Genomic DNA, 20,412 nt, shown 5'->3' with positions numbered 1-20,412 from the left:
GGAAGGCAGGCTCAGTGTCCAGGAGACAACAGGAGTTGGAGTTCAGGGTTACCACTGACTGTATCCAGGTGCAGTGGAGAAAAGTGATGGAAATGATCAATTCTTTTGATCATTCAAGAGAAGTTTGGTGTCTGAAATTTTATATGATGCCTTCTAATTTTTTTTGATGTGGGCAACTATTTCAATTAAGAAATACAAATGAGTAAGAAAACCTCACTGTCCTGGTCATATAAAACAAATGGGAGGATCAGCTTGAATCTACAGACTGGAAGTTTCCTAACTATCCCCCTCAGTCTGGGCACAGATGTGGAGAACCACCTGGACAAATCTCCCTGAAAGAGCAAGTATCTCCACCTTGCCTAAACCTGACCCTATCGCCACATACTGAAAAATACAGAGCTGGCTATACTATTTCCTTTTTCTTTCAATTGGCTTCAAGCAATGTAAATAGGGCTAGCTGAGGTGCTGATGGATATTCTTTGAAGCTAGGACAGTAGCTGTTTCCCAGCCCTGTGACTCCCAAAACATGGTTGAGACAGATTAGACGAAGAGCCACAGCTCCAGAGCTGTCAACTGGGATCAACCTCTAGATAAGAGGCTATTACTTCTCAGGGCAGAAAAATTTACATATCAGAATTGAAGCACCTTCCCCGACATTAGATACTACCTCAACTATGTTATGCAGGTTCGTCTTTCTGCACATTTTTCTCTCTTCTCTCTGCATATTGCAGAGGTGCTTTCAGGCCTCCTAGCTAGCCCAGCTAACAGTACTCAGGTATTTCCAACCATTCTCACAGTCACTCATCCTTGAGCCACTCCCTTCTTCATCAATTAATAATATCTGGGTTTGGCCCTGGGTCGAGGCCTTTGTTTTGATGAACCTTTATCCTGGCTGGACTTAGGACTCCTTGTTTTCCCAAAACTATAAATATGTCTTAGTTTTTTTTAATCTCACTGTGGGTTACACTGGAAATAGTAGATTGGAATCTCCTTATTGAATTCCAATAACTTTTCTATGAAATTACAAATATAAACTTTCCAGATTGAGACGAGTTCTAGAAAATGTTCTGTATACACAGATCCTATACAGCTAGATTCTCTGGGTTGTGGGAGGATACTTTGGGATTAGCCAAGCAACTGTTCTGGGTTTCATTTCTCTCATCAAATATTACATAATTTTGATGTGAAATCTTGTGAAATTACCATTTTAATGGCAACTATATATAACTGTACCTAATAGAAGGGGGATACAGTGCCCACCTAAAAGGCTCTCAGAAAGATGAGCTGAGCTAAGAAGATGAAACATTAGGTTGGGACCCCTAATAAGTACCCCCCAAATGGCAGTTATTGTCTTAGGAAACAAGCCCACTGAGGTTCAGTGACCAATGAACAGATTCTTTAGGATCTTGAAGCTGTATTCGAAAGAACCAAGGAAAATCTGCCAATATTTAAAAGAGTAATTAAGCTTTGCAGGACTGATTTCCATAGCCAAGAGATTTTTTTTATTAAACTGGATATCTCTGCAGCTAGGTTCTGTCCTGGAGAAGCCAGTCCTGCTAAGTTCTATAGGCACACAGACAGGAAACCATCCCATGGAGATTCACCCACATGGGTGAGGCTTGGTTCCATCTCTCCTTACTCTAAAATGAGACAACCTACACATTTCAATGTGTAATCCCATTCTGCTCAAATAAGAACAAGATAGGAGGGGGTAGCTTTTTTTGGAATTGTGAGGAAAACTAAGGGAATAAAGCTGTTTAACTTCAACTGGATGTAGAAGTGTTTAGTGGGAATTCTGGTCATATTTTGTCATCTGCCACAATCTCCTATGGAAATTCCTTTTTTTATAAAGTTCATAAATTTGAACCTTACATTTTCTGTGCTATTTGCATATAAGATCTCTCTCACTCAACACCGATAAGCGGCAACTGGCACAACTGAGCGTGTGTGACACACCAGCTGTTTCAGTCCAGCAGGCTGGTGCACAGTGAACAATTAGCTGGAGTAGCCTGGGCCTTCTGCGCCAGGCATGAGGGATGCCAATATCCTAGATGCAGCAGTGCCCTCTCAGATTCATTCTTAGCAGGGACCAATGTAGCAACAATTCATACGTAGTTTCCTCAGAGAATCTAGCCAACATGCCTATGACTTGGAGGTTAATTCCCCCAATTCATCACGTGTCGGTGGTGGTGGTGGGGGTTACCTGTAAGAGGGGTGGGAGAACTCCTCATATGTACCAGTGTGACCCTTCTGAAGACAAAAAGCCCTACATGCCAAACACCCTTGAAAAAGGAAAATTACAGTGTCCTAAATGGTGTTTTCTACATGGGGAACCAAATGGGTCTCTTTTATCACTGCAGCACAATATGGTTATGTCTTATCACCAAAATCCTGAAATAATTAGGGAAATATAACCATTTTGGCCACAGTAAGAGGACTCAAGCAGGTAAAAGAAGCTTCCACCAATGTCTGACTGCAAGTTCAACTTGGAAATGCTGGGAACGTCCCACAGAAAGAAGCCTGTTTTTTAGTTACATCTATGGAATAAAACAGAGCCTTGTAACCCCATGTGCCATTTAAAGAACCAAAGTGTATGTTTTCCCAGTAAACTACAGATCCAGGCCAGTGTTTCTCAGTAATGTAGTCCTGCTATGGTGTAGATTTACAATGTCCCCCAAATGGTTTGTGTTTTCAGAGGTGGGACTTTTGGAAGACAAGTGGATCATGGAGATGCTACAGTCATCAGTGGATTAATCTGCTGATGAGCTCATAACTGAATGTGTCATTAGGAGTAGGGTCCAGCTGGAGGAGTTGCTCTGTCTCTTTCTGTCTCTGTGTCTGTTGGTCTGTCTCTGTCTTTCCTTCCTTGCTGTCATATGTTGGACAATTTTCAACTGCCATGTTGTTTCTGCCTTAGAGCCGTGGTCACAGACTGAAACATCTGAAACCGTGACCCAAAATAAGTCTCTTCCCCTTTAAATTGTATATATTAGATATTTGGTCTCCACAAATAAACAAAGCAAAACAAACAAACAAAACTACTAACACAAGTCTCAAACCATCCTTGAGAGGCACCAATTTTTTTTTTTTTACAGATTTCCACATTCTGAGTTTCCATGATGATAATATTTTTATATAAAATCATTACCCTCTGAGGCACTTTGAAAATAAACCAAATAAACAAACCAAGCAGAGGTTTGTTATTATGTTTCCCCTAATTCTAGGGATGTGAAAGTCTCAGGCTAGTAACAGAGCAAACTGATTAGTCAGAAGGTGATAACATCAAAGTCACCACCACCTGTCCCAAGAGACTGCCTAAACAGACATTTCCCAGTGACAAGACCAAAGGAAGTGGGTGAATAAAGTCAGTGCACGATGTACCAGTGAGGTACAGGGCAGGGGCAAAGGAACTTGCCATGCACCTTAGCAAGCAAAGAGCTGGTTCCAGAAAAACATCAGCTTCTGACATGTTCATGAACCACTTGAAACTGAAAATTCTCTAAGAGTATACCATGCAAACTTATTTAATTTTTTTACTTTTTTAAGGGGAAAGTGAGGTCTGGGAATATAGCTCAGTAGCATAGGGCCTGCTTGCAAGCATGAGGTCGTGAGTTCAAGTCCCAGTAATAAAGATAACAAAAACCAAAACAAACCAAAACAAAAAGTAAAAAACAAAACAGTGGTACAAGGACAAAGAATTTGGGCCCCATTTTAAGCATCCTCAAATAATATTGAAATGATGTAAGTTGACAGCCCTGGGAGTCTGAGAGTTTTCCTTGGGTACATCACTTAAGCTTGGGGAACACTGATAGTCCATTTTCATTTTGGAACACCAGGGAGCTTCAGAGAAAATGAGTATTTGATTAAGATTCATAAAAACATGAAGCCATGGAGCACTGAACTTACCTGTGAACCTCAAACCAATGATGCTCACTTTCAGACCTTAGGGGCTGCTAAGCACAGACACTGAGTTTCTATTCTAGCACAGTTAACTCTCGGGACACCCGAGCCACAGTGTCTGTGATACCATAGAAAGCCACTTTCCCTCAATCCCAGAGATCTGAAAAGCAGTGCTTGGAGATCCCCAAGGACATGCCCACATGACAGTACTCACACGAAGAAAGGCACCAGCTGTACCAAAGTCTCCTTCTTGGGGCTGGCGGCAAACTCGGGCACCATCTGTATGACTTTGTTCATGACACTGCGCAGGTAACTCTGGAGCTGCTTTCTCCGTTCCTCTACAAATTTGGCATCCTGAGAACACAGACAGAACATGTGTGCTTAGTGTGATTTCCCCATTCCTTCAAGAATGAACCCATAGCATATGCAGTAACTGGACAGCATCACCAAGCCAATCAATCTCCAGACACACATGTGGTAAATTCCCATAAATAAACAAGTGAATGAATAGGTAAAGCTGTTAATTCTCGGGTCCCAGTGTGGTACTGAGGGCCAGGGACAGAAGAATGAACATAAACATTCACTGCTGTGTTCAGAGGCCAGTGAAGAAGATAAAAATAAATCCACTGACCACACAGGTAAACATAATTATTAAACATACTAAGTGTCATCCTCAAGAGCATGTGATTAATTTTGTCTTCATAATTTTTCAATCATGAGTCAGTATTACTCATTAATAAAGACTTTATTAACAAGTAAACAAGTGCTACCTTTTCTTGAGAAACTAGGACATGTGATGGTGACATGGTCCCCCACAGGGATGATCCAGATTGAGGATGGGAATAGGCATACAGACTGCACCATTAAGCATCAAGAGGTCAGTATTCCTGACCCCATCATTCATTCCCAGGTCCCACTCCACTCATGTGGGCCTGGCCTACGTAGCGTGGATGGCTACCTGGGCATGTGACCTATGCTGTCATAGAGTCTATGCTTGGATCTGTACAATAATCTGCTGCCCCACCTTGAAAATATCAACAGTTGCGGAACAAGGTGCCCCATAATTGTACAGTGAGTGCAGCTTGCACATCTCTGCACTGTGGGTCCAGCTCATGACAAAACCCTGGACAGCACAGGCACTGGTAAAGGCTTTCTAGAGAAGGCCGAGCTCTTGCTGGGTGGAGACCAAGTGGGAGAATCAAGGAAGAGCAGAGACAGGGCCACTGCAACCTCACAGGAATATGAGGAGAGTCTTTAACATGTAAGAAGGCGCTATGAATGAGCAAAGCTCCTCTTCTGCCTCCCCTCTGCTGGCAAAGAGCTGGGCCATGGCATTGGCTCAGTAATGAACTTTCCAGTACTCAGAGAGCACCTAAACAACTAGCTCAGTGCCCTGGCTGCTGATGGAGTGATTCCATAACACTCTGCCAAGACCTCAACATGGCAAGAATGTTCTTTCTACAGTGTCTCTAAGCCAAGATGGGCAGTTAGCACACACAGACACAGGACGCCCAGTGAAACTGAAACTTCAAACAAACAGCAAATGTGTTTTCAGCAGAAATACATCCCATATAGGCTAGGGATTTAGCTCAGCGGCATAAGCGCCTGCCTGGCAAGCGCGGATTCGTGAGTTCAATTCCTGGTACGACACACACCCACACCCACACCCACACCCACACCCACACAATACATCCCATATAGAAAAACCTGCCTGTGCAGTACTAGGACACACTTATGCAAGGAATTACTGGTTGTTTTATCTGAAACACAAATTTCTCTGGATGTCTTATTTTTCCTGGCAAGCCTTTGCTGAGTATCAGGTGCAAGGAAGAACAAGGGAACGTCTGCTGTCAGCAAAGGCACCTTGGAGCTATTCCAGTCACCCACGAGGAGCTGCCACATGGGGATCTTCCTCCGGAGGAGTGGCAGCATTGAAACTACCATGGGACACTCCACTGGCATTACCACTGCGGTCCCAGGCCAATGGCTAAAATCTCATGCAGATTGTTAGGAGATGGACAGTGAGGGCAAGTGAAGACATCTGGCCGAGGCAGTAGAGGATCCCCCAGTCCAACTTAGAGCCACTGGGTCTGAAAGCCCAGTTCTGCTCCTTGATCTCCACCACTAAACAATTAGATGTTCTTCCTTGGAAAGGTGGTTAATGTGCCAGATTAGTGTTGAACAGAGCTAATCAAGCCTTGCTTTTAATCTGTATAAGAAACTCTTAAGGACAGCTGAAGAGGCTTTCCTGCAGGAACACATGGAAGGAACTCAGCCTCAAAATGACTGGAGAAATTTTCCTTTTTTTTGGAAGTGGATGTTCAAAATACGGATGCAAAGGGCTGGGATTTAGCTCAGCAGCTCAAGTGCTTTGCCTGGTAAGTATTAAGTCATGAGTTCGATCCCTAGTACCAAAAAAAAAAAAAAAAAAAAAAAAAAAAAAAAAAAAAAAAAGGAAACAAAAACAAAAGAAACAAACAAACAAAAACAGAAGCAAAAGAGCAGCCAGAATAGAGGAAAGAAGGTCCCCTTGTGCTAAGCCACAATGGCTGGCTGAGTTACAGAGCCCAAAGAGGGTGAACACCCATACTGAGGCCAGATGATTCCACAGAAGCCTAATCTACCCATGGTCACTACTGGTATCTCCTCCGGCCCAGATCCCACATGTAACAGTAATTTAGTAGAGATGGAGGTTACCGCTGGAGGAATCCTCAAGTGCCATTCCTCACAATAGCTGCCTTGGAAGTCTATGTCAGTCCTGCCCTGAGATCATCCAGAGTGGCAGCAACCTCAGTTCCACAATCAGGCAATTGTTATGTGAGCTACTCAGAGTGAACAACAGTATCTTTATTTATGTTCAGTGCCCCATCCTCTGTGTCCTCCCAGTATTGCATCCTTACAATTTGTCTGGGGCTCAGTGGCAGTGGAGCAGGGACTCAGGTCTTTCGCCAGGATGCATTCGTAACTCCCTCAACCAGAAGTCTTCTTCAGCCCACAGAAGGGAAATCTAAAGCTTCCTCTAGACCAACGCCCCCAAATGAAAATGGTTCATAGAAATCCTACTTGCAGGTCAGCTTTAGCAGATGCTATCTTCTGTGTGAACCAAAGGACACCTGGAGCGGCACCATTGCTTTGGCTCCTGTGTGGTCTTCAGCCTGAACCTCTGCATGCAACTTGGTAGAATAGCCTGAGGTACATGGGAGACTTCAGACAAATTCGTGGAAGGCTATGTTCTTTCCTGTGACTGTATGTTTTAATTACGCAAAGTTTAAACAGGCCAAAGTAGACATATGAATGGAAATAAACCTTCACGTAATAAAGGCAGCCCCTTTCCACACTTGCTTCATTACTTTTACCTTTCTGCAAATATGTTTAAAGGTGTTTATAGCCATAATGATATTTAACTCTTAAGTAATTCAGTGTACACTTCTAAACACTTGGAACATTTTCCTATTTAATAATACCATTATCACTTTTAATAAAATTAATGCAAACTGGCTGGTGTTACATAAAATATAAAAGTCCATATTTACGAATGTTTGAGTTTTTAAATGAGGCTGCTGCTTCTTGTATCTTTTACAGAGGGGCAGCAGTGCATTCCAAGAAGTTGGTAGCTCATCAGCAGGTTGATGTGACACTGCTCAGAATAGTCCCAGGAGGATCAGTCCAGTTCAGAGTAAATGCAATCCACAGAATATATTTTGTATGGATACAATGAGGTTTAAAGAGCATTAAAACCCATATTCCCGGCTTCCCTTTAATAAGGAGCAGCCCTGACAGTGTATGAGATTTGAGAAGCAGAGATCCCCACTGGCTGGAAGCACAGTGCCATCGTCCTTCCCGGCTGCTCCCCTCAGTGTCACTCCTGTCTGGCTTCATGAACCTGTGAGTTTTCAGCTCCTCATTGACAGCATATACATAGACTGGCTGGGGCCAACACACCCAACAAACACACCCAAGAGGCCACACTATGTCCAGTTTACATCACAAGATGACATTTTCTGAAACTGTAGTATCATTTTCCAGTTCTAGGGGCACGTGGCTAAACCAACTGGAGGCTTGGGTTTCTCATCAATGAAGGGAGAATAAAGTAGTGCCCCTCATTTGTGACAACCTAGGCTAAGAACCTGGTCACAAGCATGGCCTGCAGACCCTGGAAAAGGTGCTGATGATTCATGGTTGTTTAGCAGGGATCCTTTTCCTTAAGGACTATATACGTGTAGAATGGATAGGATAGGCAGGGGTAAGTGCAGAGACGTTATAATCCCCAAGCGCTCAGGGAAGCTTGCAGAGAAAACGACCAGGTTTACAGGAAGGATGGAGACGGTTTTGCTCAGAGGATGCTGCTGCTTTAGCTGACTCCTGGAACAAAGGTGCACATCCATTAGGCAATCCAAGAAAGAACCCTGAGAGTAAAGGAAGGGCATGTCAAGTGGGAGGAATCACAAAATGGAAAAAGAACTTCATAAACAGAAGGGCAACTTACTGGAGTAGCGGAAGGAAAGGGCTGTGTTGCTAGGGTTCTTGTTTTCATGGCTTAAGAGTGAAGTATTAGCATGAGTCCCCTCATGCACAGCCTTTAGACCACAGAAAGCTCAAAAGGGAAGCAGGAAGCTGGAGGCATTTACCAGGATGGCAACGGAGGCAGGAGGCTGCAGCAGCCTTGGCAGAGAGACCTTTCAAAAACCATCATGCCACTCACCAACCTGGGATTTGTCAATGATTCTCAATGCACTCTGTCTACCTCTCAATACACACATCTCCAGACACACACTGACACTCAGTATGGCTCATCAGAATCTTTGTGACGCAGCTCAGCCTGCTCTGCAGAACCAACTTCCTGCCATTTCCAACACCATCAATACTTCAGCACTTCCAAGTTTTCTGGCATCCCGTACAGTCTCTGGCATCTCTTCAGTCTTTGCCGTGGCTGTACCAGCGGGACTTTCCCCAGGGCCTCATGTGAGTAGCTGGACAGACAAAAGGGGACTGTTTTCCAGAATTTCTTCCTGTTTTTCTCTAAGAACATCATGGCATTTTATGGAAAAAAATATAAGGTATAGTCCATGTGGGGCAGCAAGCAGCTCGGTCCTCTTGAAACAGCTGCTCCAGAGCCAGATGATTTTATGACTTGTCTACAGAGGATTACAAAGCTTTGACTGGCTCCCCAAAGCCACAGTATTGGGGTCTGCAGGCTACAAGACAAAGTTGGGTGCCCAATGTGATGAGATTTGCTAACCAGTCCCATTTCTATTATGTGAGCACAGAGGAAGATCAAATTTCCCAACATCCCTAGAAACTACATGGAAGCCACAGTCAGGTTCTGACTCATGTTAGGCGATGGGAATGGATAAATTTGCACCCAGGCCTAGTCACAGTCCTCTCTCTCTTTTCTCTTTTCGCTCCTTTGGGAGTATGGAGGGCGCATGAGGACATGGTAGGACCACACAAAAAAAGAAGAGTCACAAAGCCACCTGTTCTGCACTGGGGCATGATGTAAGAAATTAATTTGTGCAGTAAGCCACTGATTTTCAGATTTATGCCACATGCTGGTTACAGACACTTGTGTCACCTATGCTGTTTCCCACTCAGCTCACTCAATGACTCTTTGCTACATACCTGCCCATGTCCAAGGTGTTGTGCCTTGAAGGAATGTGGCCTGGTAAAGAGATGTGTCCCTGTCCTCAAGCAGCCAAGCTCTAGGATATACAACAAGCAGATACAACATGATGATAACGGTGGAGTGAAGAGGGCCTTGGCCTGCCTGATAAGGAAAGGACACCAGAGATGACTCCAGATAGGTGGCCTGAAGAATGAAGGGAATGAACACAGAAGCAGGCATACCTGTTAAAGAAATGGCTGTGGTCTTCCACGGAAGAGATGCTAGTGGTACAGCCCAGACTGGAAACTGGGGAGGCAAAGTGAAATGGCTAAAAAAAATTTTTGAGTCTGTTTTAGACCTAACAGTCCAGGTAGGACTTGCTGATGGAATAGAATCAATCATATGATCACCTAATTATACAACGACTCACCTATTAACTCATTTATTCATCAGCATTTCTCTAGTGGCCTGATGTGAGCTAAGCTCTGTAAATAAAAAATAAAACCTGGATCCTGCCTTTGAGGAGCTTATAGTCAGCTAGGGAACACAGACAAATCAATCATTACAAAACAGCACAATGGACCTATGGTACACATTTGATAAAAGTATATACCTGATCCACTGTGGGGGAATATCGGGGCAGGGGGTGACATAGAGGGCTGTATCATACAGTCATCACAGTAGGTGGAGTAGGAACAGCGAGGAGAAGAGGTGGTACAATGAACATTCAGCTGGTATTTCCTCAACCAGTCAGTGGGCTAAATATCCGATGCATTATGCACCTTTTAATTTTATTCTCAGCTACAAACTGACACAGTTTCTTCAGTACTCCCACTTCAATGGAAGGAAAATAAGATTCAGAGAAATTAAGGACCATATGCTCAGAGAAGTAGACAAGAGTTGGTTTAGGAACCTACATGCCTGAGTCTTTACTTATGCTGCCCTAAGTCAGGGAGAGAAAGATGTTTCAAGCAGGGAAACCAAAGGCAACATTCTGAAGATCAGGTCTGGGAGAAATCATAGGATTCAGGAGCAGAGGGAAATGAGAGTGCAGAGTTGGAAGTGGAAAGCTGCAGTAGTCCTGGGGACCCATGTTACAAAATTTGAGCTCTACCCATGTGGTGATTGGTATTTTTAAACAGGATAGTGACAATCTGCTTCCCCTTCCCTTTAGACAGAGTTTCACTATGTAGTTCAGGCTGCCCTTGAACTTACTATGTTAGCCCAGGTGGCCTCAAACATGTGGCATTCCTCTGGCCTTAGCCTCCCAAGTGCTGTGAATACAGGAATATGCCACCAGACCTGGCACTGATGCTTCTGTTTTTAGGAGCTACTCCATTTGGTTCTTGGAGTTCTCAAAGCCTGCCTTCCCTCTTTCAAGCATTAGCCAGCTGGGAGGTGAGACTGCACCTAATGTGAACTGCAGTCCCAATTCTGCCATCCTGAGATGCAGAGAATGAGCTGAAATCCATTGCAAATACATGCAAACCCATGCATTTTGCTTTATGACTGGGTTAATGCCTGGGTTTACAACATCAAGGCCTGACAGTTGTTTATAGAAAAACTATTATACAATTGCTAATTGGAAACTGAGGGAGAAATTTGTATTATTGCCATTTTAAAAAGCTCTCCATGGAGACATCTAAGCAGTAACAGCTGGTCATGATGGGCCCTCTGCAGCTGCCTTCTAAACACCATCCAGCCCCTTTTTAAAGTTTTTGATTAGGTATTTTGGGCAAAGCTGCATGAGGTAGCTGCACCTGAGATACTCAGGAAAAACCATGGAACTGTAAACATGGGAAAGAAAACCACCTTAATCTTTGCACAGGGACTGGACTCTGCACGCTCATGCAGGGGACTGATATTCATACTAAGGAAAGCCAGCCAGGTGAGCAACTTGGTGGAGTGAGCTAAATAAGATGTTGTACTGGTTTAATAAGCTTCTTTCTAGGTGATCATCAGCTGTAACACATCACGCACGGAGAGATGCAATGATGCAGGCTCTATTCAGAGCAGTTTTGCTAGGGGAGGGCAGAGTGTAAAGCATTCTGGGTGAGATTTTTTTTTTCATGAGGTTCTACAGAGACCCATTACCTTAGAGGAAAATTCTCTGCTCATTCTGAAGGAACAAGAAAAGACCCCCAAAGGCCAGAATTACTCTCCCAATTTGACAGCTGAGGAAACTGAGACACAGAGGGAAGACATACCTTGCCCTTGAATCAGCATTCAAACTTAGGTGGTCAGGTGCTACCCACAAATTCTTTGGGACAAGAAGGGGCAGCCACAATGGAGTCTTGGGCTGACCCTACTTTTAAAAAATCCCGGGTTACTGCGGGTTTAGCTCAGCAGCACAAGTGCCTATCTGGCAACTGCAAGTTTGCCCCCTGGTACCAAAATACATACATACATACTCCCTTGGCCTTCCAGGATGAATGTGAATAGTGGATTATTTGGGTTCTCTGGATCACATCCAAGATTTTCATCTTGTGCAGAAAAATCTTCAGTGGCTCCCTGAGCTTTCAGGATCAATCTCAAGTTTCAAGGCTCTTCATCTCAGCTCCCATTGCCTCTCCAACCTCATCCTCTGCAAGGCTCCATTCTGGGCCTTGCCACTCCTAACGGAGATACTGACCCCAGATTCAATCCTGTGTCTACTGTAAATACTGGCCCACAGTGGGAAGAAAGCCAGCTGCTAACTGTACCAGGGAGCCCAGAACCTGCTGTGATTTGGCCTCTCTGCTTATACACATCTGGTTCTCTCCATTCCCCACAAGCCCCTCGAGGGTCTTACCTGTCTGCAGCACCTCACACAGTGCCCGGCCGGTCACGCAGATACTTTTATGAATGTTACAGCTGTTACCTGAGTGGATCATGAGCAGCCAGGCCAGCTTTCTGCCCAGCCCCACACCCTCCAATGGTTTCCTGGTCCATCTGGAACAGAACTACAGTTCTCACTTGACACCAAGGTCACCCACTGCCTGGTGCCTTGCATACTCTCTGACGCTGTGTCCTTTCACTTCCTTGCTCATTCACTCCTGAGCCACCTAGACCTCCTTAAACATGTGAAGTACACTGCTGTGTCCGGACAGCACTAATGCTTACACTCTTACATTCTTCCTCCACACAGCTCACAGCTCACAACTCACATCTGCTCACTCTCTTCACATTGCCACTCAAATGTCCTCTCTGAGAGGCCTTCCTGTGGTGGAGAGTACTGTAGCTGAATACACATACAGGGCTGGGGCACAGCCCAGGAATGATTGAACTGAGAACAAGGAGACAACTCAAGGGGCAAGATAGGTCACAGCTAAGGCCACCTAGTGACTTTTGGGGATGGTTTTTCTTAATTATCATCATCTGTTGCTCTGAGGGGTCCTTGAACTCCTCCCAAGATCCTGTTCAAGTTTCCTCCATTGTCCACTCAACTTTTTGCTTGTTCTGATTAAATACAGGCTGCCTAGCATCAGTTGGCCAGCCAACTAGCCGAGTTGTAAGCTCTGCTGAGGATTTCACTCCTCCTGCAACCCTAAAGACCATGCCATGTGTCTCATTCCTTTGAGTCTTTGCTGTGCACCCATATGGGGGTGGGAGGGTCTAGGCACAGACCTTACCATTCCTGTCCACTCTGAAAGACACAGCTATCACTTCCTATCCTTTGTTTTTCTGCATAGCAATGACAGTATCTAATCTATCTCTAGTACTTGTTGACAGTATCTGTCATCCACTAGGTGTTGATAAGTATTTATAAACAAATTTTCTGCTTACCATTTTACCTGCATATCAGGTTATAGGGTTTGCCAAATGCTTTCTTCTAGAACTTATGCCACTGGCTTCAGACACATCATCCAGTCCCCAAATTGAAGCCATGTGTCTAACGTACTGAGGGCAAAGACACAGTAGCTTGGTCTTACCCAAGAGCAGGATTGGAGATCTCCAGGACCCTGCAGGGCTGCAGGCCTTCCTGCGATGCTGAGCTCTGCAGCAGGAACCTCCAGCATGAACCCCTCTACCACTGCTCCTCCTGTTCAACCTTAGTGCTGCTTTTTAAATTATTTGGGTCCAGGAACCATGGCCCTTCTCCCAGGAGCTTGATAACCTTAAAGGACTTGATTATTTTCCTTTTATTTTCTCCCCATCCTTGCCCCCTTCTCCTACTGTTAAGTCAACAACTGCTACTGTTGATTTGCAAATGAAAAAAATGTAAGGCCAGGGCAGAGGAATAAGGAATCATAATCAGTGACTAGCATCATGAAACACACTGGAAGCATAGAGACACTATGAGCTCAGAGACACTATTATTACTATCCCCCTTTCACAGATGAGCACCCTGAGGTTCCTAACGGTACATTGCATGTCAAAGGTCAATAATCAGAAAGCAGTGATGCTGGGATTTGTGCCCAGCCTAATGTTAGGATCACCTGGTGATATTTTCAATAGTATTTACTTGTAGGAGAGGGAAATTAACATTTCTAAAAGACAGAGCTGAGCATACCCACAGTTGGAGCCTCAGATAATCCACTGAAGAACTCAGAGCTCTCAGCACATTCACCCCTGTTGTGTGGCAAGGACTGGGGGGAAAGGCTACGATCTAACAGTTTCCTTAACTTTCTAAGGCCATATGAAGGCTCAGTCCCCATGCCTGTGTTTCTACTACAATAAATCACTGCCCCTGTTTTATGTACATAGTGACAGGTCAGGGGGAGGAGAAACTAAGAAAATTGTGAACCTAGCTTTCTAGCAGGAAATCCAAACTCCCCCAAAACTAAAAACATCCTCACTGCAGACAGGTAAAGAATAGGAAAGCAACACTTAGCAGTTGGGGCTCCCTGTGACATGTGGTGCTTGGTGTCCTCTGTATTGTCCCATTGCTGGATCCACAGCTCAGCCTCACAAGAAAGCCCTACCACCACCCTGACTCTCAAGTGAGCAAGCAGATGAAGAAACCCAACCTGACTCTGAATCTGTGCCTTACAGAGCTGGGGTCTGACCCCAAGTCCCCTTGCTCCACCATCAGCACATGCAAAGGAAAGTAAAAGGGACTTCTGAAGACCCACTTGTCTTGTAATTGTCTCCTCAATTATGACTTCCCATACAACACACAGAAGCTTATGACTATGCCAGAAGCTCCTATGTTGGGGTTTAATGGACTCTGGGTGAAGCACTGCCGCAATGGAAAGAAAAATGGGCAGACTCAAGAGGCCATCACAGACCCAAAGGTTTTCTCCATACTCTTTTTGTGGAAGAAACCCAGGGTACAGCATCTGCACCAAGCCGCAGGCTTCCTGCCCAACCCCACCATTTATAAGATTTTACTTTTACATGGATGGGTGTGGACAGGGGATAGTGTGACAAGTTATAAACCTAGGACTGGGCAGCTCCAGAAGGAAATGCCCAGGAAAGAACTTCAAAATTATGAAATAATTTCCATATGGGCTAAATGTCAGACCTAAAATTATATCCTCTCCCTTATGCAGTAAAGACCTACCTATATCAAACCTGAGCTACAAACACAGGGGGAGAAAGCACATCTGTCTAAATATAACGTTGAGTGAAATAAGTAAGACACACAGACTTAAATATAGTAGTTTTCAATTGAGTGAGACAAAATACAAACAAAGAGGATAATAAAGGGTGGATAGAAGAGGACAAGGAGATGGATGTCTTACAATAAGGATGATGTGGTCCAAGGGAAAAAGCATGATGGATGAGGAAGAAGGGAAGGGGAAATAAGTAGAATAAAGATATGCCATGTGTAGGTTCTTAATAGCCTCAATTAATGTAAACATTATATGCCATAACATGAGCTAAGATTAATATCAATAAGAATGAAAAATGGATAGGGGAATTGAATGGGATAGTGGCCTATTGCCCCACAGGAGGAGGGAGGATAGGGAAGGGAAGGGGAATGGGATTTAAAAAAGAAGAAGAAACAAGCTATGGCACTCCCCGCGATTACTGTAAACTACATGAATAGACATGTAGTAATAAAATTAAAAATTAAAAAAAAAAGCATTGTAAATGTTGTCATCTGCCTTGCATCCCTGGGCTTTCCCTAATCATAACAAACCCTTTGTTGTGAGTTTACTATGTGCTAAGCTTAGGGGACAAGCTCATAAGCACAACCTAAACAGACTCCTATAATAGTTTTAGCAAGTAAATCCACTGTATCGATGAAGGAATTGAGTCTCCAAGAGATAAAAAGTCTTCTCTAAGACAACCCAGCTGCCATGATTGATTCCGTCCTTCCACTTAGGACCAAAGCACTCACAAAAGCAGAGCTATAGCTTTGCTAAAAACAGAACGAAAAAATGAACCAGCCCTGTAGTTGCATGCGGTGAACCAAATACTACAGTTCTAAAAGCTTTCCTTTGAGGACAGCTGTAAATATCTGTGGTTAGATGAATCAACAGAACCCCGTCTGTGGGAAAGTGGGTTACAGAGACTTCATGGCAATGTCTTGTGGACAGAGTGGCCTGTTGTCCCACAGGCAGGAGCCAGCCTACCATGTCTCTTCTATATTCCACGGTGCCTGGCACAGGCAGCCCTCAGTGGACACATGAATGACTCCCATGGCAGGAAAGCAGCAGGCTCCAATGCAGCTAAAGCCCATTTTTCTGTTATTGACTCTGTGGCAGAGGGAGATTAGGGTAGGACAGCTGGGGCAGCGGATGGTGAGAGGAAGAAGCTTGTTCATGCATTAAATGAGAATGGCTCAGGAGATGCCATCCATGTACAAATGTATCCTTTCCAGGACTGGCAAATCCCAGTGTTATGAGAGTGAGGGGATAACAAAGGCAACTGAAGTGGCTGGTACAGACAGAGACAGCTAGAAAGGGGCAGCCAGGACTTGATTCCCAGCATGTGGGCCTATGGGAGGGTGGCGGCACTACTGCCAGACAGCTGAGATTTTAATGTGAAAGCTCATGTTAAAATGTTGAAAATCAATTATAAATAAATGTAAAGACCATGTGGATCAAGCAAAACACAGGCCATATAAAACCACTAATTTAGACCAGTGATGCCTCTCAGCTTACAACAGATTCCACAAATTCACAGCAACTAGAGCTAGCAAGCAAAGAAACAAGCCAGTTATTCCACATCTCTGGACTTTAATTTTTCTGCCTCAGATTTTTGCAATGTCCTTCTTAGAAGATTATTATGTGACCAAATGAGATGATAATACTTTTAAAGTAAAAACAAGAGCTGCTCTTGGCATATACAGTGTATTACAGATAATACACAGTGAATCTCTTTTTTACTTTTATTTTTTTAAATCCTGATTTTATGCCTTCATCAACCTGTTTGGATCAGTTTTATACTATGTTGTTTTGTATGAATTCACTGTATGTCAAGATATGGACAACTATTTGGAAGAAAACAAGAGACAATATGATAGATAGTGAAGATCTCTGGTTGTCTTGCTTTGAAATTTATGTCTCTTACTTGCTTTCTTATGTTCTGTTTTGTTGTGTTTAATTTTACTCTTTAAAAATAAATAAGATTTTGTTTTTGGAAGAATGCATAATTCAGGATCTTTATGCCTTTTTAGCAACTCATCCATATTTTGTCAAATTAAATAACCTGGTAACTTCATTCAGGGTGTCTAATCTAGAGAAATTCTCATGCTGAACCACAGGGGTCATATAAAAGGAGACAATGTGGCATTGTCGGCAGTGGTGGGGAACCAGAAGGCACGTAAGGGACTACCTAGGGGAAAGAGTTAACAAAATGCTGGTGAGGCACACTAAAACTAAAACGTGTCATAGTGAAGCCAAGTGTAGGTTGCAGTAAAGAACATAAATATGCTGCTGAGTGGAAAAGTGAAAGAATGAAACTACATATTACAACAATGCAGTCTCTTCTCAGAGGGAACACTCTCACAGACACAGATCCACTGTAGCAGCTGCTTGTGTTGGGAGAACAGGGAGGCTGATCCCCGGGGTGATGCGACTAGTGCTGGGGTCACAGCGACTGGGAGCGCAGAGTGGCAGGAGCTGAGGAACAGTAGTGACTCCCTTTTTGGTAGGTAAGGTCCAAAAAGAAAACAAGAAGAGAGCAATTTCTTGTTTACACCTGTCTACTACAGAGACCTCCCCATGATAACCAACTGTCCAAGCAAAATCTTGGGTTCTGACTCACTCTGCCTGGAAAAAGTTCCCACAGCCAAGAATTCCACAGGCTGAGGCTGAGCCTGAGCTTTAGAGCTCGAACTGGTGATCCTGAGCATGTCCCAATCTTCCCAGTGTTCTCACAGGTCTGTTCCTCTCCTATTCCCAAGCTTCTAAGCGACTGTTCTGGCTGTGTTGGCCCTAGATTGGCACAATGATGACCAGGCTAACAGATGGTACACACGCTGTCACTCCCTCATTATGGACCAGCGAGTTGCCTCCCAAGGCCCTGAGCTATTTCACAGTCTACTGACAGTGTGATGGTCAGACAAGTCTGATGTCAAGATTCCCAGAGGTTCTAATAGCAGTGGCAATGGCCTTGTGGGACCATCTCTGTCTTAGCTGAGCCTCTATGATTATTATAAATTCTTTGCTCCCAAGTCCATAGGCTAAAATGTCTGGGTGGGCAAACAGCATAACAGAGACAAACTGTTAACACTACCCAGTGTGTGTTGAACTGGCAGGAACTGTGTGGAAGAACTTGTGAATATAACCTCTAACACCAACCACATTACATGGATGAGGCTCAAAGATGTTAGGTGCTTTGGCTAAGATCACAAAGATAACGAGTGGCAGAGGCAGGACTGGAACTGATACCTTCAATATAATTCCTAACCAAAATCCCAGTTTTGTTTTGTTTTTTTCAGAACAGACAAGCTGGTTCTAAAATTCCTATGGAAATTTAAGGAAGCCACAGTACACAAACTACTTTTGAAAAACAAAGTTGGGAGGACTTGCATTGCCCAATTCTAAATCTGCAAAGTCACAGTAATCAAGATAGGATGAAAAAGGTAAAAGGATGAATATTTAGACCCATGAAAAAGAACTAGAAGTCTAGAAATTCTCATACTTACAGTCAACTGATTTGTAAATAAAGTTATTAGTGATGGGTGCCTCAATGGGGGAAAGAATGTTTTCCTCAACAAATGGTTCTGGGAGAAGTATATTTTCATATGCAAAATAATGAAGTTGGGTATCTTCCTTATTCCATACACAGAAGCACATCCAAATGATTCACAGAACTAGTGAAAGAGCTAAAATCATAAAACTACTGGAAATACACAATAACAAATTTCTGTAAATCAGGGTTTGGCAAAGCTTCCTTACATATGACATCAAAAAACACAGGCAACGGAAAGAAAAACGATGCATTAGAAGTCATCAATACTACAAGGTTTTGTTCTATAAAGTGTATCATCAGGAAAGTAAAAAGATTATAGAGATAAAATACCTGCAAATCATGTATCTAACAAGGGACTTGTACCTAGGGCATATAAAACTATTATTATAATTGAACAATAAAAAAACCAAATACAGTGTGACCCAATTTAAAAACAGGCAAAAGATCAATAAAAGTTTCTCCAAAGAAGATATTCAAATAGTGAGTGAACACATGAAAAAGTGTTCAATGTTATTAGTCATTAGGGAGGCACAAATCAATACAAGAAACAACATTACACCCACTAAGGTAGCTATAATGAGAGTGACAGTTAATAATAATCAGTGGTAAGAACATAGAGAAATTATACATGCATATATAATCATATGGTGCTGAAACGAAGCGAGTTTAGAAAACAGTTTGACAGTTCTTCAAAATGCTAAACATAGTTAGCATAAACTATAGTCTGAAAACTTATGTCCCCCCCCCCCAATTTATATGTTGAAATTCTAACCCCAGAGGTGGTATTAGGAAGCAGGATCCCTGGGAGGTGATTCAGTCACAAAGGTGAAGGCTTCATGGATGGGATTAAGCACTCCTATAAAAAGAGGCCTCCGAAAGCTAGCTCCTTTGCCAACATAGGGACACAGCCAGGAGGCATCATTTATGAACCAGGAAACAGGATCTCACTAAACATCAAGTAACTTATCTTGGACTTTCTACCCTTCAGAAATGTGAGATACAAATTTCTATCATTTATAAGCTACCTGCTTATGATATTTTCTCATAGTACTCTGAATGGACTAAGACCATGATATGGCCTAGCAATTCCACTCCTAGACAACGGAATGTAATGTAATGAAAAAAAAAAAAATGAAATAACAAAGAAAGGAAAACATATATCTGCCCCAAAATGCTTGCAACAGAGTTATTCATAAAAACTAAAATATGGAAACAACTCAATATCTATCAAGTAATGAATGGATGGGCAAAATAGTGAACATTTATACAATAGAATATTATCTGACACTAAACAGGAACAAAATCCTGATAAATGCAACAACACAGGTGAACTCTAAAAATATTCTCCTATAAATCAGAAGTGTATAATTTCATTTAAAAGAAATTTTCAGAATAGGCAAATATAGCTAAAAATAGATTAGCAGTTGCTTAGTGCTGGGTGTTGAGGAGAAATGGGGAGTTCTAATGGGTATAGAGTTTCTTTTGTAGGGTGATATAAATGTTTAAAATTTATGGTGGTGATGGTTAACTTGCATGATACATGAGAAGTAGCTCATAGAGCTGTTAAGAAAAAAAAAGGAACAACCCCAAAGGATCAGTGACATCCAATCTCAGGATTTTCTGGGACTTTTGGAAAGAGAGGGTCCTTTCTGCTGAGCCTGCCACATTTTGGGAATTAAACTGGCATGGCAGAAAGATAAAGAGATAGGGAGGGGAGATGGGAGAAGGAAAAGATCAAGTTCTGATGTGATCATCAGAGTCCTGGAGCCTCAACTACACCATTTTTGTTCTTTGTCATGTATATCAAATCCTTTCCTGTCTCTGCCAATTTGGAAGGATGT

At 43.1% G+C, this 20,412-nt stretch overlaps 1 protein-coding gene across 5 annotated transcripts in view; it reads right to left on the bottom strand.

Annotated features, from left to right (window-relative positions):
- The window catches only part of Snx29 (sorting nexin 29), a 560,183-nt gene that overhangs the window by 22,231 nt on the left and 517,540 nt on the right, over nucleotides 1-20,412 (bottom strand). For all 5 annotated transcript variants that reach the window (XM_063226557.1, XM_063226558.1, XM_063226561.1 and 2 more), the window contains one exon: nucleotides 4,115-4,254. In XM_063226557.1, coding sequence (XP_063082627.1) covers nucleotides 4,115-4,254 — 140 coding nt within the window. Of the gene's footprint in view, nucleotides 1-4,114; nucleotides 4,255-20,412 lie in introns of those variants that run through there.

The sequence above is a fragment of the Cavia porcellus genome, unplaced genomic scaffold, assembly GCF_034190915.1.
Source record: "Cavia porcellus strain 051 isolate PalLab524CR breed Dunkin Hartley unplaced genomic scaffold, mCavPor4.1 scaffold_16, whole genome shotgun sequence".
NCBI lineage: Eukaryota > Metazoa > Chordata > Mammalia > Rodentia > Caviidae > Cavia > Cavia porcellus.
This window is presented reverse-complemented; position numbering and strand designations above follow the sequence as displayed.